The 25,966-nt window shown below is 39.0% G+C and overlaps 2 protein-coding genes and 1 long non-coding RNA gene across 6 annotated transcripts in view; all 3 read right to left on the reverse strand.

The window, feature by feature from the left end:
- LOC135843602 (adenylate cyclase type 5) overlaps positions 1–25,966 on the reverse strand; it is a 324,265-nt gene that overhangs the window by 84,386 nt on the left and 213,913 nt on the right. For all 4 annotated transcript variants that reach the window (XM_065361542.1, XM_065361543.1, XM_065361540.1 and 1 more), the window contains exon 3: positions 19,596–19,768. In XM_065361542.1, coding sequence (XP_065217614.1) covers positions 19,596–19,688 — 93 coding nt within the window. In that variant the 5' untranslated portion in view covers positions 19,689–19,768. The remainder of the gene's footprint in view (positions 1–19,595; positions 19,769–25,966) is intronic.
- Positions 296–6,033, reverse strand: LOC135843381 (uncharacterized). The gene is made up of 2 exons (XM_065361247.1): positions 5,565–6,033; positions 296–4,110 (listed from the first exon to the last, which is right to left on the reverse strand). The coding sequence occupies exon 2, from the start codon at positions 4,106–4,108 to the stop codon at positions 296–298; it is 3,813 nt and encodes a 1,270-aa protein (XP_065217319.1). The 5' UTR covers positions 4,109–4,110; positions 5,565–6,033.
- LOC135843605 (uncharacterized) lies at positions 7,230–8,165 on the reverse strand. The gene is made up of 3 exons (XR_010558355.1): positions 7,812–8,165; positions 7,512–7,731; positions 7,230–7,428 (listed from the first exon to the last, which is right to left on the reverse strand). It is a non-coding gene; the product is annotated as an uncharacterized LOC135843605 (long non-coding RNA).

The following is a 25,966-nucleotide window of genomic DNA, read 5'->3' on the forward strand; positions in this document are numbered from 1 at the left end:
GTTTTTTCAGATAGGGCATACGTTACTGTGAATGCGTGCACCAATCTGTCGACGAAGCGCAATATGTAATAAATATCGTTGAAGGCACACCAGCGTTCTTGAATATTCATTATTGCTGTAATCAAAATAATTTCGACAAAGTAAATAAAAGACATTGATTCAAAATCTTGTATTCTGATATCAAAAAGTCATACAGTATAGCTTATTACTACTACAACAATGCATTTTGGCCAATATATGAAAAACGAGAAGAAAAAAAAAATTTAAACTATTTACAAAGAAAACGCGAGTTGGTTTAAAGATCTTCGTCGTCTTCATCCTCCTCGTCGTCTTCACCTTCATCGTCGTTTGAAGGTTCAATTGCCGGTACGCCCGTTCGCTGTACTCCTTCGTCGAGGAGCGCCGCTTCGGTACGTGGTGATACTGGTTGTTGAGATTCTTCGTCGTTGCGAGGACTCTCATCGGTCAGATCGTAGGTACCAACGAGGTGTGCCGGCTCAGTTGTTTCGATGACTTCAGTAGTGACTTCAGTGGTCACTACTTGTCGAATGGTGGTGAACTCATCATTCTCGACGGAATGTAGAGTTAGAGTCGTATCCTGTACCGCTGTATCAACCTTTGTGAGTATGCGCTGCTCGACTGACTGCGCTCCTTGAGGTAGTTCCTCCTCGGCGGAAGGATCTGCCGTATTGGTAAGGTCGATTGTTTTGAGTGGTTTATCCGACTCCGTTAGCGACGTTGATCCGGTTAAGTCGACCGTTTTCACTGGTTTCTCATGCGGCGTTGATTCTGTTAAATCAAGCTTCGGCACGAGTACCTTTGGCTGAGTGCCGACTGTTCCTTCCGTCGTAGGATGTTCAGCATCAGTTTGTATTTTCGGTTGTGACTGTTTACCGAATACCTTTTTGAGGACTAAGTTGCGCTTAAGCGCTGCGTTTACTCGCAGCTGCTTTGCACGCTGCTGTCTCGGAATGTACGTCAGTAACGTTTGCGGTGGCGAGAGCTTAGTTTTTATCGAGCTGCGTGACTTGCGCGGTTTTGACTTAACGGCTTTGGTCGTGTCGCTTTCCGATGCAGAGGCAGAGGTCGTTGAGTCGGTAGGCTCAGGTACGCCATCGGTATTGCCGAATATCTCGTACATTCGACGCTCTGTTTCGGTAGGAGGTTTACCCGATGGTGGAGTTTTTACCATGAACCCAATGTATTTGTCGTTATCGATAGTTGGGTTATGTTTAAGACCGGTGTTGAGTACGGACGACTCATCTCCCGACTTTACCTTGCGATCTTTTGATTTATTCGACGATCGGTGCTCTGAGCGGGAGCGTTCTCTTGCTTTGGAGGTTGCGCGGGATGGAGTTTTAGACGAGCTTTGCTTAGACTTGTTTCTTGAATCTTCCGACGAGTTCCCGGATTGTTCAGAAACATTGCGGGCTGGTTTCTCCTTCGACGAGGAGATGCCCGCTTTCGCATTGTCAGCTTCTTTCTTCCACTCCATCTTTTCCTTCAGCGATTCGCGCGATTTGGCATCTGCGGCTAGTCGCTCCTGCTCTTTCGCTTTACTAGCTTTTACGTCGGCTTGAATTTTAGTGAGGACTTTGGCGCGTTCGATCACCTCCTTGTCGGTAAGCGGTTTCTGTTCGTCGTCAGAAAAACCTACATTTGTTAGGTGCAATCCACTGTATGGTGAAATCTCAACTTTCGTTGAAGTTGTTGATTTCGCCTTTTTGTTGCGCGGATCTAGCGGATGACATCCAGGTGTCGCTGTACCCACTTTGGGGTATGGCGGCGTACCCACTGCTTTATTTCCCAGGTAATTCGCTGTTGCCTGCTGCAACTGCGGGTTTACGTAGGATGGTGACAGGGTGTCGGTTACGATGTCATTCGGGCTTTGCTGGAACGACGATTTTGGCAGATTGAACTGCGGCATCACTGGTGCGGAAGTTTGTTGCGAATCGACGTTCGTATCAAGCTTCGCTTTGGATGTTGGAGGCGTTGCAGGTGATGATGCGGCGCTATTAGCGTTATTCAACTCGACGGTTGAATCGCTTTTTTCGATAACTGGTTCCGGAATAAATACGGCTGCAATACAGTTTGCTACTTTTTGGTATGTAGCTTTCGTATACTTCGGTCCAAGCTCGTCCACAGATGCCAATTCGAGGTTCAAATCATTGAGCAAATGGCCCGCTACCATATATTGGAATTTTCCGTTTCCCCAGTTGTACGTAAAGGTTTGTGTAATTTGCCGGAACGTGTTGTTGTGCAATCGGCCGCTTGCGTTCGGAGGCAACATGATTACCTGTTCGACTTTTTTATCTCCTAAAACTTCGATGAGTTTTCGGAAATTTAGGTCGAAGGTATTCGGTGGCGTAAATGCGAAGATGTCATATGTTCCAATGGATATCATGAGATTTTTCGGAATTTGTTTTAATTCGACGATTAATTCAATTAATTCCGAAATTTTCATGTCACGCTTATACATGCGTTTATCTATGTTGTCATGATATGGTTTGCCTTCCGTAATCGCATGCATGATACCATGAGCATGGATGTCGCCTACAATCCAATATTTGTACGCGAACAGAGCCATAACGGGTTTTGCTTCGCCGATTTTCAAACCGCAGACCGAAAAGTGTTGCGGGTAGGCATTCGTTGGGTAGAATGGCGCTAACACTTCGTGCGTTACCTCCGGGTATCGTGAATCGAAGGTGTCTCGATTTGCTTTCGTATTGGACTGTTTTCCCGGTTTTGCCCGCTTTTTCTTCTTTGGTACAACCGCCGGAGACTGGTTCGCCGTTGGTTGAGCGCTTTCGGCTTGATTCGGTACGTTTAAATTCGCGTTCGGATCAACGGAATTCTGCGTGTTGGCGGTATCAGGCGCGCTGGAGTTCGACTGCTCGCCACTTTGAGCGAGTGGTCTTCCCCAGTAGTCTGTTTCCTTCTTTTGCGGGAAATCCCAGTAAGGTGAAATCGGCGAGTGGGAACTTGCATCCGGTACAGTCGGCGCTGTACCCGGTTGCACGAACGGGATTTTGAAACTAATAAGCGCCCCGTCGGCCACGTCCTCGACTTGTGTGAGTGTTCGTGGGGCGGTTGTCGTAGCGGCGTTCGTCGTGATGGTGCTCGTATTCGTCGTACCGTCAATTATCGTAGCGTTCGTCGTAGTGTTCGTCGCTGCGTTCGTCGTAGCGTTCGTCGCGGCGTTCGCTGCGGCGCCTGTTATGATCGGGAAACCGGGCGGCGGGCGGTGGAGGCCTTGCGTAAGGTTGCTCGCGGTAGCGGCGTTTGTTTGAGGTATCCCTGCGCCCACCGGCGTGGGCGCGGGGATACCTCTTTCCGCGTTTTTTGACGGCTTCGGAGCTTTCGGCGTGACCTCTGGTGTACCGTTGTTGACCGGAGGTGGTGGCGGGAACGGTGACGGTACAAACCCCTGGCAGAGCTCGTTTGTCGCCGCGGTGGTTGCCGTGGTCGTCGAAATCGGCGTCGTATTCGTCGGTAAGGTGGCCGTAACCGCCGGCAGCGAAGCTGGCGTCGTCGCATTCGAGCTGGTCGCAGATTGCTGGTTCAAGTGACTGGCTATCGCTGTGGAGCTCGGGAACAGCGATGACATTTTGGCTTTACGTAGTGTTTCGTATTTTGCTGTGGTGGTTTCCAGTTGAGCTTTCAAACTCGCGATCATATTATTGGCATCAGTCAATTGTACTTCGAAATCTGACATTTTCTTGTACATGTCTTCGGACAAATCTTGTTGTAGTTCTTTGTCGGTATGTAACTGAGCGATTTCCCTACGTAAAGCTTGCAACTCGCCGGTTGCGGCTTCCGTAGGTTCAGGCGTCGAGATTTGAATACGAGTTACCTCTACCTTGTAGCAGATGTCCTCGCTCACATCTCGTTCGCATCCAATATGAGTACACTTAGTCAACTGCACGCCGGCAGGATTTCGAAGTTCGGAGTTTTTTATCGCTTTCATGATGCAGCTCTTATGATAAAGATGCTGACACTTGGTTATGTAGATTGATTCGGGAACCTTTTTGTCGCCTCCATACTGCTTGCCTGGTGACGTAATCACCAAACCGCATTTGTCGCATGCGAGATGCGTAGATTCTGCCATCACTGTGAACAGAAATGCGACGAGGTGTTAGACGAAGATGAAAGGCAATACCGGTTTAGCGAAAAATAAATGTTGAATAATTATTCGAAAACAAATCGGCATGGTGGGCCTATTGTCTTTTACGTTAACACTGCTTAGTAGTGTGAAAGCATAATAATCGTACGAGTTTGTACTTACCACAGGAGCTGATGACAAATATTCAAAAATTTGAAGCGAGAAAACGAAAAAAATAATATACTCGAATAAGTAATAATTACTTACGATAGCAACGCAAAAAATATTACGCGAAAAAAGAATACAAAGATTCAAAAACGCATTAACAAAACATATAGCAAGAGCAAAGACATGTACTCGATAGCACGTGAAACGAAATAATGATTTCGATAGTTGGATCAGGTTCGTCGTTGCTTCCAACTGCCGAGTCTTTCCCCCACTTCGCTACTCGGCGGCAGCGAACGGGATTGGTCGAACTCGGCGTTGTGTTGGTAGCGATGCGCTCGAACGGCAGGTTTTGACTATAACCTTCTAGAATGTTCTAAGCAGAAAATATCAGACGGCGCCGATTTTCCTGGAACGGGTTTGTCAAAATGTGCGCCTAAATGCGCAGTTCGGCGGTCTTTATTGTTATGATAAACTACGTCGCAATTGAATCGAATTTTTTAACGGCCTGTCAGCCATTTTGCTATCGCTACGAGTCACGTCGCTTTCTCTTCATCGAAAGAAAACATCTGCCTTTTGCTAAATGCACGTTTTTTCTTTGTCTCGAAATTATTGCGTCAGATTTCTTCATCGATTCCAATCTTTTCTCGGATTCGATGGTTGAAATTTGCGTGCTGGTGATTTTTGTAATTATCACCTCGAAATTCTAATTATCCAAATTGTTTCTTCTTATTTGTCACCAATTAAATATCATTACTCCTGTGGTTTTTATTTGTGTCTTTTTTAGGTGTTTATTCGAAGAAATTTGCATCATAGTCTTTTACTGTATTGCAAAAATTTCGTGAAAAAATATCCAAAATCTATTATTTCGGTTATTTTATCGCAATTTGAAGTTTTCAAAATTACATTTTGATATTTGAACTAATTTCGAGTCAACAAAATTTAGTTATTTTGGACTCTCAATTATTTTCATACGTATCTAGGATTTTTCAAAATTTGTTATCGTTTCGAAAACATTTCAAAATGAGCGAATTTCAACTCTCAATTTCGATTTCTCGCAAACAAGAGGGCATATGTTGGTGAAATGAATCACTATCTGTGTATAGTATTACATTTCTTGATATGTACTTTTCGAAAATGAAAATGTTTCAAAATCTATTATTTCGAAAGAATTTTGAACTTGTCTGCGTTTGAAAATTGCGTTTTTGTAATTTTATCTCTTCGAATTTCGAGTTGTAGTGTTTAGACAGGGTATATGGATTTGTACATTAATCTCAGTATGCTAACTAAGTTTTACCTGTACGTTTAGCTCCAAAAGCAACTTTCTGAATAGAGTTTGCTATGTTGTCGATTTATTCCAGTTTGAATTCAATTTTTTCTGATTACTTTTCAACTGCTACTTTCTGTTGTGAAAATCTGCTTATTTTCATCATACTCGTAGTTGTTTCACCGAGAAAAATAAACATTGTATTACTTAACACTGATGCTGGAAATTCTAAACGACTACATAATTAGTCACTGTACCTGTATTTTCTACTTCTAAATGCTACGTCTGGCAACGTTGCTATATTCCATTTGTACCGCTGGCGGTATTTTATACTACGATAAAATTTGCTCGCCCTTCGTATACGATCTGGAATCTGTATGAAAATACGTGAACGTTATTAGCGATCATAATTTCTAAATAAATTATTACTGCTAATTATTCATAAATCTAGGTTGATTTAGTACTATTATTTGGTCTTAGTATAATCGGTTTCAGTTTCGTAGCTCTTTTAGCTGTTTTTGAAATTTTAAACTAAGAGACCATCGGTATTTTCTACGTGGTTTCTCCTAGCTAATTTATTTCGCAAAATCATTATTAATTGAGACCGGTTACGTCTACGTAGCTCTTCCTAGCTACAATCACTTTACTCACCGGTAAATTGACCGTAGGTATTCTGCTAATGAACGTTCGTTAAAATTATCTTTCATTTGCGTATCTGAATTGACTAAATTATTCGCTAGTTATCAATGATTTGATTTGGTTCGCTGCTAATTTGTAATTTTGAATTTTACTCACTTTGGAATATTTTTCAAAATACTAAATCGGAGAATTAGCGTTTGAAGCCAAATCACCAAGTACCTACTGTTTTACTTACGTTGAAGTACGCAGTTTTTACTCAGCGATCATTATTCTGAAAGATAATTACTGTAACGTCCGGTTTCGTCTACGTAGCTCATTTTATAATTTGGAAATAAACACTATCTGAACAATCTGTACTCTGAGAGATCGTCTGGTACTCATTACTTACTTACATTGAAGTATGTAATTGGTACTTACGTGATATTTTATTTTTACCATAAAGAAAATTTTGCATCAACGTTCGGTTTCATCTTCGTAGCTCTTCCACGTTAGAATCATTCCACTCGCCGGTGAATTGATCGTAGATGTAATGCTAACTTTCAAAATCTAATCATAAGTTCGAAACCAACTCTTATTAGAGTAATTTTCAACTCACGTAGCTTGTTGCTAACTATTTTGAAACGAAAACCGAATGCGATGAATTCATTGTAGAGATTCACTTTACCATTGATGTGTAATGTTCACGTTGCTTGCTTTTATCATCGAATAATTTAGTATACAAATAAACTTCGAGTTGTTACCTGAATTTGTATTTGTAGTTATTCGATGTATTTTTCATTTCAGCCTTCATCATTGCTTAATTGCAGCTTCCATTTTTCTTGAGCGCTAAATAATCGATTGAGAACGATATTAGTATCGAGTTTGATTAAAATACTCTCAAGCGGTTGAGTTGTTAATTATGTGAGGCATATGTTGAACGTTAGGTTACTTCCTACGAAGTATCCATTTGTTCATTTGCGTGTAATTAAGCTGTGTGAGAGCGTACATTGTTTACTTTCGGCGAAGTATGCAATGTTAAGCTGTGCAATGAGAGTGTGAATGACTAATTAAAGCAAGCAGTATATAATACATCTATATTTAAGGTATGAAAGACAAGTACGAAAATGCAAATTAATATGATATGACTAAAATTATCACGACAATGATCACATCTTGTATGTGTTTCATTCGTCGCAATCTGGTGCGCTGATTCACCCGCAAATACGTCGATTCGCTGGAGTTTCTACGCCGTCGTTATCGTATTAACTAGTTACTCCTTGATTTAACAAACAAATAGCGTGATAGATTAGTATCTATGTTCATTTGTGCAATTAATAACGCCTTAATGGCAAAACATACTTCGTAATGATCCGTATTTTCAGTCAGCTCGTCCCACCATTGCAGGAACTCTAACTTGATCCATTTCATCGTTTCTGGACCGTTACCATTTTGCACGTAGCATTTCCGATATATTTCGCCATGTCTTTTTGTAATTTTGCAGGTTTGACGGATTCGTTGGTTGGCGATAGTGTGCTCGTGGTTGTTATGGTCACCGTTGTTCATTTCCGCTTCCATTTTTCTGTTAAAAATCGAAGTCAGATTGGTATATTGTTTGATATTAGTTTGGACTAAATGCTACGTAATTGAAGGTTTACTTACTCGTTTCAATACAGCTGGCACTGTAGAAATCGCTAAAGAGTGTATTAACACGTTAGTTAATTTCAACGTAGCCTTTAATTACTCAAAAGTACAACTTTGCTAAGAACAACTTCTAAATTAATCAAACTTTCCTTCGAAGTGATGAAATGGTGATAAGAGCACATTTTCGCCGGTGTTATTCCGTCTGAGTACATGCGGATGCGGTGGCTCACGTTTTTGCCCGTAACGTAACGCGTAACGCTTTGAATAGCGTTATTTTTCAAAATTTTGAGATTTTACTCAAATTTTCGCGTTAAAATTCCACAAAATGATTCTTGGCTGTTACGTGATCATTCCCTTGTGGAATTTTTACGTATTGGACGATTCTCAGAGATGGATTTCAGTTTTTTACCGAATTCCAACTCCGAAAATTCCCAAACTAAGTCAATGTTAGTAGTTAAATTTCAGTCTTTTACCAAATTTTAACCTGTTGAAAATTGTGATTGAGCATACGTGATTTATGATTATTCAAAAATCTAATTATTTTCGAAATTGATCATTTTAAATGCCCCAGTCCGCGTTTACATGTGTTTGGTTGTGTCTTCTAATCAAATTATTTGAAATTTAAAATTTTTTCTCGTATTTGTGATTCATTCTGACTGTTTTAATTTCCTGTTTGAAATTTTGCCAATCAAAATAAATTTACATTGTGACTTGGATTTCGGCGAATCCTGGTCTGTGGCATATTTTGATCACTATCTGTTTATAGTGTTCAAAATTGCCAGCTACGATTTTACAAAGTAAAATGACTAATCTCAGATTTTATTGAGTAGCCAGCCATTCATGGCATTGGTAATTGTACTCTTTACGAATTGTGCAATTGCATTTTCATTTCTAGGTATTTCACACTGAGGTGGAATTTCAACCTTTATAACTTCTCCTTCCAGTTTGTATTCTGGTGGGAGGGAGATGAAAATGTTAATTTCATTTTCCTCAGGATTAATCTCAACTGTGACCTTATTGACCTCTAATTTTCTCGGTTCCACAGTGAAAACTTCTTGTAAGTCTTCTGTGGCCGGTTGTTCTGAGTCTTCAATAAAGTAACTTTTGTAAAGACTTTTCTCAGAGTAATGATATGGAATGATCTGATGGAAATCATAGGTTCTTGGTGGTTCTTGACCCATACGCATTAGGCGTGCCTTGATTCTCTCAGATTTCCTTTGAGATTTAGTCAATTTATTTGGATCTTTTGCCGGTTGTGCGCTTCCTTCTGTCGTCAAATCTCCTGTTTGAGATTGCGACGTTGAAGGTTGCGGCTCCGCGGCGTTTGTCACAATTTTAGGTGTCTTTGGAGGTCGACCTCGCGGCTTCCTAACAGAAGGAACGAGTTGTGCACTTTGTTTAGGTGTGGCTGCGGATGCCCCAGTCGAAGTTGAGGATTCTAGTTGATCCTCTGTGCTCGTCTGAGTCTCCTCAGTGGCACTGGTATTTTGAGCTGAGTCATTTGGATCAACTTCCTCTCGTAATTCAGTGGATGTTGGTTCCGTAGACTGTTGGTTGGTTTTCACCTCACCATTTACTGCAGTTTCAGTAATCGGTGGGTTGTGCACTTCAACTTCCACTCGCAATTCAGTGGATGTTGAAGTGCTAGCTTGATCGCGTTTTTCAGCTCTTTGTTGAGCTCGAAGGTCGCGTGCTGTGTTTTCAAGTTGTCGTAAAATAGCAGGTGATGCTTCTGTAATGTCACGCTCATTAATACCGACACCTTGCGGTGCACGAGTTGGCGGGTCGTCAACGTCTTCCTCGCTGTCAGACATTGCTTCGCGAGCTTTGAACAAAAATTCTTTGATTTTTTCTTCAATAGAACGCTGGTCTAGTAGAGATTTGAGACAGTCGCTTTTTTCCATGTCTTCGATGTTTTTACTAGTTAGGAATAGCGTTAACTGTCTTATGTTCGAAATTCTATCTACAGTTGTTCCATCTGTAGGTTTCAGAAGGTAACTGTTGAAACCTGACCATTTTATTACTATAAAAGGTCCATGTTTCCTTTGATAAAGTTTCGCAGCTGTTCTTTTTTCGAAACTTGACTGTTTGTGGTTAGTAATTAAAACCATATCGCCAGGTTGCAAATATGTAGGATCAACGTGCATTTTGTTGAAGCAATATTCTTCTTCAATACGCTTTTGACGTCTTTTTTCTCTAATAAATGCTTCAACAGCTTGGCGATCAGTCAAATTCCCGCTTCTGTCTTCTTGCCATTCACTCGTATACACAGCTTTTTTAGCTAACATGTCTGCTATGATGTTAGTGTATTCTACTTTGCGTGCGTATACGTGCTGAAATTCTACATCTTCGAGCTCTTGCCTGATAGCAAGAATACGTTGAAATAGTTCAGCATGATGAACTGGCTTGTTTCGGGAATTCTTCCAATTGTTGGTTTTCCAAATCGAGCATGTGTTCGTTAGCGCTTTGATTACGTAATTCGAGTCTGACAACAACTTTATCTTCTTCACACCGTTATCTCGTAATATTTCTAGCGCAATGATTATTGCCATTAACTCGGCATAATTGTTCGTAACCTGGAATTCTGTGCTCACAATCCTGTCAGATATGTTAGCAGTTGAACCCGGTTTGAAACAAATTCCTATTCCAGCAATAGCTTCGGGTGAGCCGTTTTTGGAACAGGCGCCGTCGGCTGTAACTCTGGCATAGCCATTGTTGTCGATAAAGACCTCCTGTTCATCGGACGGGATGTCAAATATCTTGAGTTCGCGGCTTCGACATTCCTCAATGGTTATTGATGGAATTTGGTTGTTTTCGTTCTGATCGTGTAATCTTGCTAACGCATCTCGAAAATTGAAGGTTCGTATTTCAGTTGGAAAACCTGGAATCGTCGTGTCTGGTATAAACCAAGCCTCGTTGGGCTTGAAACCAAACGACGTTGGTGTGTTGTTAATTTCGTTTTGGATTTCTCCAACGAATTTACTCCAACCAAGGTGAGTGCGATATGGATCATAAACTTCATTGAGTTTGACACGTAACTTATCGCCTATGACTCTCATTGTTCGTTCCACTGAAGAACTCTGAGGGTTGTAAGCTGTCGTATGTGCGACTTTGATCCCGCATTTTTCCAGCAAATTGTACCATGAATCAGAAATAAATTGCGTACCGTTGTCAGTGATCACTTTCTTGATCTTGACTTCGTGGATTTCAATTTCAAATAAAATTGATTCCATTGCGTTGCAAACTACTTTCTTCTGAATCCGGTGCATGTCTCGAAGCCAGACACGACTGGTGAAGATTTCTTTTGCAACTAGCAAATATTTCGGGTCGTTCTTCAATGCTGGAACTGGTCCATAGATATCTACCGATAGCACATCGCCGATGGCGTACGCCTCGATTTGAGCGTATTCCAGCACTTTGTGCTTCGCGTAGTTCTTGTTCACTTTGCATATAATGCAGGTGTTTGTAATATCGCGAATATACGTGAGTGAACTAGGATGGTAGTATAGTTGTTTGAAAATTGTATCCAATCTACTTGCCCCTGTATGCCCATAAGCACAGTGGAGGTAGTCGACCGTGTCATACAATAATCGATCAGGTAAATATGGTACTTGCGATTTGTCTGGCAAAATTTTCATCAGACGTTTCTTACCATCGCGTGTGTACATTATGTCATAAATTTGTTTTTTACGAAGTGACGTACCCTGTTGCTTCTTATTATTTGCTGGTACGTCTTCTTCTAAGACATCCATTATCTTTTTGCAATGTTTATCTCTAGCTTGTTCGTCCTCTATATTAGATAATAGGTCGAATAATCTAGGTACGTTTTCGTCCATAAATTTGCAATCCAGAGGTGGTAGGGCGGTCTTTTTACTGGCACCTGTGAGTTCATGATTGTCTTCCTTGTGAAAACCTTTCGTGAACCTGGGTACCACTTGGTTAATCATCAATAGATCGAGCTCTGTTAGCTCTTCTATGACGATATTTCCGACTACCAATTCTGGTGCTTTGATGTCGTATAACGCTTTATTAGACAACTTCATGTCATAGATTAGATCGAAATTGCATATGGTTGTAACCCATTTTGCAGCTTTTCGGTGCGTTTTCGCCAGACTCTCAAATTCTTTGTAAATTGGGAGCAAATTGGCGCGCACGTGGACTCTCCTACTGAAAATCCACATCCAAATCTTTTTGATGACTGAGTAGAGTGTTAGCATTTCTTTGTCATACAGCGTAAAGTTTTTCTGGTGCTCCTTGAAGCCAACAGAAATGAACATAATGATTTGCTTTTGTTCATCTTCCTTGTAGAAGAGAACTGCATTCATTGCATCGTCTGTATAATGCGTATCCAAGAATAAGTCGCCCTCACGTGGAGGTTGTTTCAACGTGAATTCCTTCAAGTACTCCGATTTGAGTATGTCGAAGGCCTTCTGTTGAGCATCCATCCAGACTATAGGGTCGTCGCCCTTTGTCAGTTCGTATATTGGGCTTAGGATTTGCATGTATCGGGGGATAAACGGCTTGTACAGCACGGTGTTCCCAACAAGAGCTAACACTTCTTTGTTGTTTTTAAGTACGAATTTGCCATGTTTCATATGGTCTTTCTCAAATTTCAGGAATTTTTCCTTTTTAAGGTCCTGTTTATCAATGTTTTCTTTGGATAAGACGAACCCCAAGTGGTCTGTACGCCTCTTGAAAAAGTGGGTTTTGGTCGGATTCAGTTTTAATCCAGCCCGTCTTATTTTTTCGAATACACTGAGTAGTCTATCAAGTGTTTCTTTAAACGTAGTACCAGAGACTTTGACGTCATCCACAAACTTGGAGATGCCTTCTTCGTCCTTTAGCACTTGGTTTATCATATGAACAAACTCACCGCTCGAGATCTTCAATCCGTACGGTAGTCTGTTAAATTCGTATGCTTGGCCGTTTATTATGAACGCTGTATACTTTTTCGATTCTTCATCTAGCTCTAATTGCCAGAATCCGGACGTAAAGTCCAGCGTACAAAATAGACCATCAGGTGAACCACTGAATATTACGCTATCTATTGTAGCGGGTTCAGTTAGTACGCATTGTAAAAAGTTGTTCAACTCGTCAGCTGCCAAACACAGTCGTATATCGCCATTCTTTTTAATGACGGGTGCGAGTGTATTTATAAAAACTGAACGAGATGGCCGAATTATTCGCAAATCTAACATCTTTTGAGTCGTCATATCGAGGGCTTGTTTTAACCGAGCTGGAGGTCTATATTTTTCACCTCGTGGCACTGCTAGGTGCCCCTCACCGGGGATAAAGTTGAAATGTACTTTTTCACCTTTGTAACATCCCGGATTCAGACTAAATATGTCTTGATAAGCATTGATCTTGTGCATGGCATCGTCTACCTCCTTTTGAGGTGCAATGCCAAGCTCTCGTATTTCAGCTAAATCTTCGATGAGATTTTTCTGCATAATACGAACTGCTTTGATTCGGTCTTCTTCAGGCTCTCTGAGCTTGTCTCTTGTAGACATGCTTGTGGCCATTAAATCAATAGTTATTGTTGTGTGTTCAGGGATCTGCTCGATCTTAAATAAAGAGAGCGCGTCTTTGTAAACATCTGGGTTTATAAATGCAATTGTAAAATGATCGTCATCCTTAGGTTCGTGACTTACGCATCTCTGGCGGAAATGTAAGTGTAGATCCAAATGCTCCATGGCTACTCTTCCCAGTATGAAAGTGTTGCCTTTTGTTCGAGTTGGGATAGAAATTAATTTTCTGATTCCCTTTGAAATTGTTACCTAAAGCCTTTTGTAGCTTTTGGTATGCCATTTGTAGTTGTCCTTCGTTTACATTTTTGTTCGTAACAGCTGGATACGATTTCTTCGGATGTTCCGGCGCATTATGCGGTGAATTCGTGATCATGGGTTGGTTCGTCCAGTTCCCTGTTGGAGTAGGACCTTGCGTAGAATTCCTATTCCTGTCAGAATTAGAATTCTTCGCATTCTTCTGTGAATTCCATCCTCCATTAAGGTTGGAATTCTGGAAGTTTTGATTGTTTCCCATATTCCAACTTATCTGTGGACCGAAGTTCTGGTTCGAGTTCATCTGAGTCTGATTACTCCATTGATTCGAATTCCAGTTGTTGTTCGGGTTTCCGGGAATTTGAGTCCATTGTCCATTCGCATTGAGTATCCAATACGTGGACTGTGGTAAACCGTTTCCGTTATTCCAATTGTTGTTAGGCATTCTATTCCATTCGAATGATGGAGTTTGTTGCCATTGAACGGGCGTCATCGCGCTGTTGCGAACTGTAATGCGTACATTATTCTTCGGGTCAGAGTCATAGTTGGCGAATTCGTCAAGTTTTCTTATAAAACCTTCCACTGTAGTTTGTTTCGCTAATTTCTTATCGTATGGGTAGGGCACTTTTTCAGCTGCCACTTCCAATACTTTGGAAATATTTGGATGTTTGCGTTTGATTAGAGATAGGACCCATCTCTTTATCTCCAAGAACAGACGTTTCTCCGTTTTGGTTTCGCAAAAATATTTCTGGAAATATTCCCATGCATCGTTTTGACACTGACTGTTCCAATAATGTTGAAGGAATCTCTGTTTTAGGTCTTCGTAGTCCGTTATTCCCACCATGTCGCCTTTCCATTCTGTCGCATCTTGAGTCTCAATTACTCCTTGGAATGCGTAAATTTTCTGAGTTTCGGTGGCATTGCTTTTGTTTACGTAGTCTTCAAACTGACGTACAAATTCATGAGGGAAGTAACGTTTCGATTCGTCATAATAAATGCCAGCACTTCTGACTAAGTTGGCATTTATTTTCAAGGTTGGGTTGGAATTAAGACCACTGTTGGGTCTACATCCACCTTCCTTTCTCATATCCGCAACTGCATGAGCTAACTGGCTGCATTCTGCCTTATGTTTTGTCATTTCATTTTTGAATAGGTTAGTCGCTTGGTCAAATTTGGTTTCACATTGCGTTGCCTTTTGCATCGCGCTGTCAGCTTTTTGTAAAGCTGCACCGGTAGTTTGACCTACATATTCTTTCATGCCAGTGGTCCATTGGGTACAGTGTTCACGAACGTCTTTTACGTCGTTTCTGTATCCGTCAATGTTGCGGTTCGTACTACCTGCATGGTCCACAAGATTAATTAGACAGTCTTCTATTCGGATAAGGCTGTGTTCTTGAACTGCTTGACCAATCTGTAGGTTCTCTATGGCACCTTCAGTGAAATCCCATGTTTGCTGAAACAACGATCTCAACGGATCATTTATTTCAGCGTCGGTGGCGATTTCAGGTCGTTTCGGTTCAGTTTTGGATCTGCACTCTTCCCTTTTTGAGTCCCTGTAATTTTGCAGGTGACGTGTCCTCGCTGGGGGCGGGTCAGGGAGATCTGATCCATGTACCATGTTATTTTCTTCGGTAGGTACGTAATCTTCGTCATCCTCATCATCATCCTCGTCATATTCTTCGTCAGAATTGTTTGATGGCGGATGACTGCTGAACAATGATTCCACAAGGTTCTGCGGACTCGATTGTTGTTCAGGTTGTTCTACGTTTAAATCCTGCGTAGGTGGATTTTTTCGATTTTTCCGTTTGGATTTGTTATCCGAATTTTTCAACGTAACGCACGATTCTTCGTGCGTTTCACCAATACATAAGCAATGTACTTGGTGTTGCGTCAGGGCTACCGCTTTACTTCGGGTGCCTGCAGCTGGTCCAGTAAATGCCATTTCGTTCGAATTCAACTACAGCTGGGGTAATATTACGACGAATATTTTCCCTTGTTTGTGTGAAATTTCTATTAAATTTCGAACACAAATTCACGTGCAATGCTGGTTTTAATTCGCGAGTTGGTTCTGGTACACAAAAATATTCTATCACGTAAATTGCGCTTCACTAGCACTGAGCTATACAGTCGGTTGACTCAAGTCGCTAGATTACTACGGCGAGTAATCCGGACAAGATAAAAAGCGCTGAGTCAGGACGAACTGTTTCACACGTGCTCGAAACGTGTTTCTTAGCGGGATTCGAGTGCAAAGTCACTTCAGAGGTGACTCGGACAAGATAAAGAGCACTAGATCTCAGCTAAAAAATTAGCTTCGAATGAATCGCGAACACGAACACGAATTGCTGGAGAAAAAATTCAGGTGCCAAAATACCACCTTGGGTATTTCTGAAAAAATACAAGGACACTGAATTATCACTCAGCTTTGAGTGCTGGTTTGAAAAATACGCGAAAAATGCTTGCGATGTGTTTGCTTTGATTGAAAAGCCACTCGCGAAATGTACTGTAATATTTTACGATATTACTTACCAATACTGCTGCAAAATATAGCTTCGAACAGAAGTTCTACTGCTGCTGATCGCGTGGTTGAAAAACAAACGCGGAGAAATTATGCAAATAAATTGCTTAGTATCAAAATTCACTTTAAAAAATAAAACGTGAAAAGATACCGGACAAGACACACACGGAGGACGCAAAAAATGCGCGCGAAAAAATAACACAATGACAGTCAAGCTGCTTCTCTAGAGGAGCGTTGCTAGAACCGTCGTCACACTTGAAAAGAAAAATATATAATGCGAGCCGCGGTAGCTATCAACTCGTCGGTTGGTGGCTACGCAGCTGCAGCGGCGACATCTAAAGATGGCGGCTAGTGCGACGTGTGTGTCTGTCCTTGGGTGGTGGTAGGGGTCACGCAACAATGCGGCGGACAAGCTGGAACTCGCTTTTCACGTTTCAACGAACGGATTGAGTTCTGAGAAATTCTCAACGGATATTTTATCCATCGATGGATTTCATCATCTACCACCACACATACACATGTAAAAATAAACACGTTTTCGTCAAATTCTGTCAAATTTGACTAGGTGTGTGTGTGTTTAGGTGAGAGCAACTTAATACTTTCGTGATTATTTACTTTGAAATATTCACAAGTATTCTTTCCTTTCCTATTTTCGGACACTTTGGTCTGAGAATAGTCAAGAAGTGAATCGTAAGTACAATGAAATCATACTGCAAGTATTATTTTCCAAAGTTTGGTCGCGATCTAAACTTTGTACTCATAACGATTTACTTCCTCCAAGCTCAGATTACTATGAATCTGTGCTTTTTGGACACTCGGAAGGGCGCCAATGTAAGAGGGTAAATTGACTTAAAGCATGAATTGGTAATGTGACTTACGATGGTTGCTATTGTGTTGTTTCCAAGAAATATCCCTTAGAGTATTTCTACTAAATACTCACCGGAATACCTCACATGCTCGGCTAGGGCGTGAGTAGGAAATGGTTGCTTTTACACTCTTAACATATGATCATACACACCATAAATAATAACAAGTTATACACAAGAATAATATTTAATGTGTGCAATATTAACAACACGTTACATGATTAGTACATAAGCAAATGTACTAGTTAACATGACACTTTCTTAAACTAAATATACACACGTTGGTGTTACACACTGTGGTGTAGGTTTGGATAAGTGATCTCCTCTGGCAAGGAGATCTAACTTATTCACACTGATATGTGCAAGTACTTACCCAGAGTGGCGACGAGTAGATCATCACTCCTTCTCGTCTATTCATTGGTTTCACTAATAACTAACTAAAACTAAAGCACTAAACCTGACACTTAACACTCGAGAGTAAAACTTATACTTAAATGACTGCATTAACCCATTAACCGTGAATAACATACCCGCGTGCACTCGGATACATTACTGGCGTTCTGTACTCTCGTCGCTTGGCTCGTATGGCTAGCTGACGAGAATACAACGCAGTGTTGCCTTAGTGCAACGCAGTGTTACCATGTGGGCGAGCCCTATACATACCACGTACGGCATAGTAGTATATCACACCATTTTAAAGAGACATAATTTGCTCGCGTTTATGAAGTTATATATCTTACGCTTGTGCCTCAACCAACTGCCACGTGTGTAATATTTTCGTTGGTATATTTCATCAAGCAACGAGGTGTTAAATTAAGGACGTAATTTTAGGAATTTCAACAGTTTTCACTCATTAGCTAAGTTTAAGTTACACTCGCGATGCACGTTGTAATGAAAAATATTATTATTTATACTGTTTCTCAAGTACTGTACCTACTGGTTACAACCACTTTGTCATACTGTATAGGTATCTTTATGATTTTCATTTCGTCAAGTACGTACTTATCTAGACCTCTTCAAAGAAGTATAATTTAAAATGATTTATAACCGAGCAGGTAATTACAAAACGTCGTTTGCATATTTCAATTTTGGAAAAGAGTAGTTTTTTTTTCCTAAAAACTGGTTGGGTAGAGAGCCTAGCTAGAAAGTTACTGGTGGCTCCAAAATGGTCCAATTGCCATTTTTTCGAGTCAAGTTGTCACCGTAGATACACCAGGCCATATCTTAACGAAAAAATTACTCAGGGATGATATTTGTAAAAATCGAATGTACAGAGCATCAAAAAGAAAGGTCGAATCTTAAACATTTAGTGTCATTTTATTGCTGCTACTGAAAGTGATTGAGATGAACAAAGACAGGGTGCTCTTCGTAATTTATCTAACGTATTCGTACTTATTTTTTTTATCAATTTATTTTTAAAAAAAAATATGTCCCAAAAGGGGTTACCCAACTTCCAAACAAAAATAGACGATGAAAGTCACTATCCTCATCTCTTCTGCCATCTCTTATAAAGAGGAATAGGCACAAAGACTCTTAAGAGAAAATAAATAAATAGGTAAATGAAAACAAAAATAAAATCCAATAGATAGGCACCAAACTTTAAAGTAATTCAATTTACTCTGACGCTCGGTAGTCTACACTCTACGGAAATTACACTCGAAGGAAAATAAACGAGATAATTATCGCGGGCATCTTCGGAAAAGTTGATTTTTCGCACATAGCGAAATTAAATTTTTCACTTCATAATCGAAAAAGTTTAAATCAAAATCTGAATGATAAGTTTTCGTTTGGTTGAAATTGAATTATTGGAACCGCAAAGTAGGTAAGTACAAAGTTGACGCCTATACGAAATCAACTCATCTATGAATAAGATATCAGCACGTACCTATCTATATAGGAAAAATCCAGTTAGTCGGGGTAAGACGAAAGTAGTTTTATAATTTAAAAGTCAAACGCGCAAAACTTTCAATATCATCGATACGTTGAATAAAAATTGAAAAAAAAAAAAAAATCAATGTAAACCTATCTGACAGTGTTCGTAGGCATATGTAACATGACAATAGCATCAAGCATTAAATACGCGAATGAAAAACATGTAGTATGATGGGGGAAAAGAACTCGTCGATTACATTTAAAACGACAATAATTTAATTTCATCCGTCTAAAACATACTTTTATCCGGGTAACAATATCATTTCACGTCAATTCGATTCGAATTTCGGTAACGTATCGTTTCCCTCCCACCTTCATGCTCTTCCTGATGCAAGCGAATCTGCACTAACCAAAGGTAAAAGAGAACAGAGGGATGAAAACTTTTCACAGTTTTGAAACTTACATCGAGTGGGTAAACTTGGCCCAGCAAGTACAAAAGTTGCGAGAAACTTTAAGCGGCAATATTTTCCAAAATACGAGCACCGCTTTTCAATGTTAACGTAGTATTAAATTTTAAAAACTTCGTCAACAATATCACTATGTGTATTTGGTATAGCAGAATGAGCTCTTCATTGCTAATTAACCTCAATTTTCCACACCTCTTTAATATCGTTTCTAGAAACCTTGTTACTCTATTACTCGCTTAGTCGCTCTATTACCGGACTATTTTGTTTTGTAATTACTTACCAAACAAACGATGCGAACTTACCTCGTCATAGGCTGGTCTTCGGTTCGCTTTTAAGCTGAACCGTTTCTTCCATTCTCGTTTCGGTGCAGCACTTATCGGCGATGAATCCGCCATTTTTTCAGCTTGTAAAATCGATTACAATCGATGGCACGTTTTTATTAAGTGATTTTCATCACGAGCGTTGCGTATTGCATCTGAAAAAAAAAGAGAAAAAATTACTCATAATAAAACACTCGAAAATTACACATCGTTTATTACCATAATTTATCATAGAAAAATTTTAACCATTGTTAGTGGAAAATTCTACGCATTATGGGTTTGTAAAGTTGCCAAGAAAATCACAACGGCGGAAAAATGTTTTTCGTCGGTACTAATCCGAGGAAAGGCCTTATATAGAATGCTCGTAGATTTTATATCATACGTAGTAGTACGACTATACTCGTATATATATCTGGAGACCATGCTGCTGTTCAAAACGACACATCTTGTAACACGAGAATCGTTAATTAATTCTCGTGTTGCTCGAAACTGCGAAATACGTTCGAGTTAACCATAAACACACCGAGCATTTGCAAATAACAACCTCGTTTCATTGAAATTTTCATACCCATATTCAAATTCAGCTTCCTATATTTACATCCCATATACCTACCTACCAACCAAACTTATCACACATACACAGATAAACGAGAACGAAATTATATCACCGAGACTAAAAACCCAACTACGGAGTTAGTGTATTTTATTTCGCAATGATTAAGTATGGTAGGCAGGTACATTGGTGAATTTTACTCGTAAGATAGAGCTACCTACTTTTAGAATATCATGCAATTCACTCGTCTACATTGCGACTGCTGTATAATTGGTCCAATTTATTCTTAACTTACGAGAAAGAAATTCCAACAAGCAGAACAATTTTTGAACCGGACGAAGTTAAATCACAAGAGCTTTCAAAAAAGCATCAGAAACCAAAATTTCAGCCATCAATGAACATTTTTCGATTTTTAGCGAATTTTTGAAGATCGCATTTGGGCAAAAGTTCGAAAAAATCCAAATTTCACCAAATGAATCAAAAAAGCCCAAAATTTGGAATTCTACTCTTTTTACAACAACCCCCCTCCCCCCTCATTGAAAGGAGTTTAGAGCTGTTATAAGCATTTCTGGAATACCCAGCAGATTTTTGAAAATTGAAACTTCCCAAAAATTTTACCCGATGAAGTTGAAATTTACTTATTTTTCCAAATTTTAACATGTTGAGTCGATTAGGAACGGTTTCAAAATGTTCTGGGGTCTTCGCCCTTATTTTGAAAATTCCAGATATATTCTCAAAAAGTGACATTGGAAAATCGATTTTTGAACCGACAAAAATCGATTTTGGAAAAATAGTGCCCAATTGATAATGTTCCTTCGTCATAAACAAACACCAGCCGTGTTATTTCATGCTAAAGTTGATTTGGACACTTTTTATGAAACATTTTGAGAACCAATCTGAAATCTCAAAAAAAAAAAAAAAAAAAAATAGCTGAAGGATCGAGAACGGCTTTAAATTAGATCCAAGCGACTCAGCATGTGAAAATTAAGAGATAAAGTAAACATTTTTAGCTTTCAAATTTCATGGGGCGAAATTTTGAAAAAATTTGCTGGTAGCTCCAAAACTGCCCAAAACGGTCCAAAATTGGTTCAAATCAATTCGAAAGGTCGAAAATAGAATATGTATATTCCCAGTTTCAGTATATACCTATTCTTGGTCAAATTCGATTTTTTAAAATTATTTTTGGCGAAAACTACAGATGATTTTAGGAAAGGACATGGTCTTGAATCCTCCTCATTTTTCGATTTTTGATGAATTTTTGAAAATCCAAAAGTGATTTCGAATTGCTCCAGGAAAGTCGAGTTGTGACCTTATTCTTGACCTCTTCAACTACCTACTCGTAGTTCGTCTGCATTTGAGTCAGTTTTCAGGCGGACATCACCTAGAATGTGTTGTTTTGACTAAATAAACATTGTACTTATTCTACGAAAAAAAAAAAATTCAAAACATCAAAAATTTTGTCTCGAATGGCTGTATCTTATCTGAAACCAACTCTCGTATTTGGGTCGCTAAAAATCGAGTTCTGGCTTATTCTTGACCTGTTCAGCGAGTACGAATAATCAAGAAATTGTAGTCAAAAATGCATTCGAAGTGTTCTCATCTGAAAATTGGAACAAATCTGATTGAATCTCGTTGAATATATTGAAAAAAAATATGAAACTCAATTCTTAGCTGTCTATAAATTTAATTTACGTGTTTTCTGGAGAAATCGAAAATAGCGCCGGAGGCTTCAGGATGACTGGAAATAGTGAGATCCAGTTACGAGGGTTTGATAAACCTAAATCTCTGAAATTTGTCAATTTTGTGTTTTAAAAAATTCGCCAAAAATTGGAAATTTAATTTTAGCAGGTGAAATTTTTGTAATTGGGAGTTTCAGACCATGCTCTTTCTAAAAATAAAGGACCTTTAGACAAACACGAAATTTCCCTTTAAAATTTATTAAATTGAAAAAAATTGAATTTCCAAAATCTAGCAGAATTTTTTCACTAGAAAAGAGAAGGAGGAGAGGAGGGAGTCCAACTAAAATCATAATTTTGGGATGCATCTTATAAAATCACATGGGTAGAATTTTTCCTTCCATTCAAATGCTGGAATTCTGTGACAGGAGAATTTGGTTGCATATCAGCAAAACTCTCATAAACAACAGGTTTATAAAATATTCACCACTTTTGGCGTGATTGACCTAGAAAATTTGAGGCATGTCTGACGCGTGTTTTTATATATTTTTCCGTTTACTAAATTTTGAGGTCTCCATCTCATTAATCAAACGTTACATAGCGGTGTAAACCAAAATATGTACATACATACTTAGTTGAAAGGGCCATTCCACGTCAATTGAACCAAGAAGTGGTGGGTGGGTTCGGCGATTTTTTTGAAATTTTTCCTGTGGAAAGATCTTCCCTAGGGATGATCAATGGCGCAAATCGCAGCCCTCTAGCCCATTTTTAACGGCAGCCAGGGGGTGTCAAAGTTTTCAGTGAACCAAAAATATCATCCATTTCAGCAGTGGATTACTCAATAACCGCGATACCTACCAAAATGGAACTTTTTCCCATAGTTAGGGGGTTTGAAAGGCTTTTTGGTGATATCATAAAAATCAGTGTTGCCACTTTTTTTCGTACAAAAAATTAGCTCAACAAGTTTCAAAACGTAGTTTTCATATCGTTCCGACTCTCAAAAATTCTGAAAAAAATATATTATGGACAACTTTTTATGCAAAAAGTTGAAAAACCCCCTTCACTCGGTGAAATTAACTCATCACAAAAAAATCAAAATTCGAAAAAATTCAAAAAATAAACAAATTTGAATTTTTTTGCTGTGAGTGTGATTTTTATAAACTTTTTCATGTAATACGTCAGCAAGAGGTCAAAATAAGACAACAGAATGAATTTAAACTTTTTGTAATGTTTGGAATTGAAAATGGAATTTTTTCGAATTTTGATTTTTTTGTGATGAGTTCATTTCATTGAGTGAAAGGGGTTTTTCAACTTTTTCGACGGATACGTAAATATCGCGGTCAAATGGGTCAGCTTCACCACACAAAACTTTTTTTTATGTTTTAAATCAAAAAATCGCATTTTTTCGCAAACTTTCAATTTTTTAAAATCGACTTTGCGACAAGTTACCATCCCAATTTTTTAGTATGTTGTTCAGCATGAACAGATGTCCATACCTAATATATTTTTTTCAGAATTTTTGAGAGTCGGAACGATATGAAAACTACGTTTTGAAACTTCTTGAGCTAATTTTTTGTATGAAAAAAGTGGCAACACTGATTTTTATGATATCACCAAAAAGCCTTTCAAACCCCCTAACTATGGGAAAAAGTTCCATTTTGGTAGGTATCGCGGTTATCGAGTAATCCACTGCTGAAATGGATGATATTTTAGGTTCACTGAAAACTTTGACACCCCCTGGCTGAGTGGCTGCCGTTAAAAATGGGCTACAGGGCTGCGTTTTGCGCCATTGATCATCCCTTGGGAAGGTCTTTCCACAGGAAAAATTTCAAAAAAATCGCCAAACCCACCTACCACTTCTTGGTCCAATTGACGTGGAATGACCCTAAATTCAATATCACGAAATCGTTTTCCAAAAATTCGTCCAACTTATTCGGATATTAAGATTTTAGGGTCATATGATTTCAAATTGGACAATTTTTTTGAGATGAAGGTGAGGGGAGAGGAAAATTTGAGTTTTATTAGCGTGTAATAGGTAGGTAGGTACTCAAGTTGTAAAATTACTTTTACTTATTTTGAGAATTGTAGATTTTGAATTTGACTAGGTACATTTTTTCGTACAAGTCTACAGGTTGATGATGGGATGGGGGTAGATTTTCATTTCGAGTCACATACGAGTACGATACATTCACTTGTATGTTTTGACAAAAAAGTTTTAGTGGAGGTACACATCCTCTCCCTGCGCCTTCGCTCCCAAAAAATCCGATGCTTTCATTTATTTGAACATAAAAAATTATCCCCAAAATTTCATCCAAGTTTTCCTCTCCTATACATACCAGGTTTGCGATCTTGAGAACAGGAAGGAGAGAAGGGTACGTTAAGTAAAGTTTCGATGCTTCACAACAAGTACCTTAATTAGTTCTCGAAGAAGTTGTTGCTCGTGGGCACATTTCTTTTCAACATCCAAACACAAAATTTTCCTTTAAAAAATAGGTAGTGTTTTTTTATCGACAAGAAAAAGGCAAGACTCTCGTTAAATTGGAAAATACCTTCAAAATATTGCGTATTTTCCCCCCATTCGACGTTTCGAACAGATCGAATACCATCACCAAATTCAGTACAGTCGTCGTTGGTTTTAAAACACGATGTAAAAAAAAAACTCGATTGCAAAAAATTCATCGAACGAATTTAAAATCAAATAGCGTGAAAACTGACACTTTACCAAATGTACACAAGCATTTGAAAAACACTTTCTGGCGCTTGTTTCGCGTCTTTCTACATTTCCATTATTTTTAGGAGCCTGTCTTATATAGTGGCAATTTTTACACTAAAAAACGTTGATAGCTTGAAAGAGAAATATCAACTTGTCGAAAACGTGGCGTACCAAAAATAGTGACATTTACATATAACTGCATTAAAAATGTATCGAGTCGAAATTTCCATCCTCCTCTCCCCCCCCCATACTTCTTTGATTCGCAGATGATGGTTATTTTGTGTATGTCGCGTGAATTTCGGATATCGTTTACATTATTAAACGTATTAAATAAGTGATTGCGTCGAGGATGTCTTCGTATGAATGGTGAATTTGTAAAACCGCAATTTGACGTCGAGTTCTTGTGGCGTCTCGCGTTGATATTATAGATGCTCGTAATATTATTAAAGGCGCATAAATTCACACCTGATACGTTTGATAAATGTTTACCAAGAGTCGAGTCGTTTTTCAAATAATTCGAATAACCGAACGTAGCCTAAATCGATATAAAATACTAGTTGACTATTTGAAAATCATTTATCAAAGTGAGAAAACTATAAGAGACAGAAAGCTGGAATGACTGCAATGTACTTACACATTTTCGAAACAAGCGAATATCTGAACCAGCTTCAGAGTAAATACTGGTCTGGAATTTCATCGTGCGTATATTATGCACATGCCTATACCTAATAATAAGTAAGTACATAGTAAGGTGCCTCATTTTCGAATAAAAGCATTTTTTTTTTTTTAGTTTTCATAACCTGTTAATTTTCCATTTTATTATAGCGAATTGAATTTCATCCACTGTGTTGGCGGAATTAAGTAACTTATTTTCTTAACCAAACCACAGCAACGCGTTCACGTCGTAATTATACAAGTTTCTCTGTTAAGTATTGATAAACTCGTGCATTGCTTCAAATTACATTTCCGAGTACTCGACAATACACAAAGGATGTTCAGGGGGGCGAAGGGATAACTCATTAAACTTTCGTAAATAAACCAAACTGAAAAAGTTTACTTTTTCTTAATTCGCTACGCTAGAGCTAGACCAAACGAGTAATTTACTCTGCTTAAACGGAAAACTTGAGCGCATCTTCCATAAAAAGAGAAATCAAATTTACCGCCAAGGAGCCAATTTGTTTTAGTTGTAAATATTCATACCCATAATACATACTTTCTTGTTGGTTATAGTTGATAGAAATTGATAAGGTATGGTGGACTGTAATATAGTATTACTTACGAAACTCAGAATGTAAGACAGATAAGATATAAGGAATCAACATTCATGTGAGTTTTGAAACTAAGTGGTGGAAATTGGTCCCTCTTTGGTGGCGCCAAAAGTAATTTTATTCCTGAAATTTTATTTTTCTCA

This window comes from Planococcus citri, chromosome 4, assembly GCF_950023065.1.
Source record: "Planococcus citri chromosome 4, ihPlaCitr1.1, whole genome shotgun sequence".
Lineage (NCBI taxonomy): Eukaryota > Metazoa > Arthropoda > Insecta > Hemiptera > Pseudococcidae > Planococcus > Planococcus citri.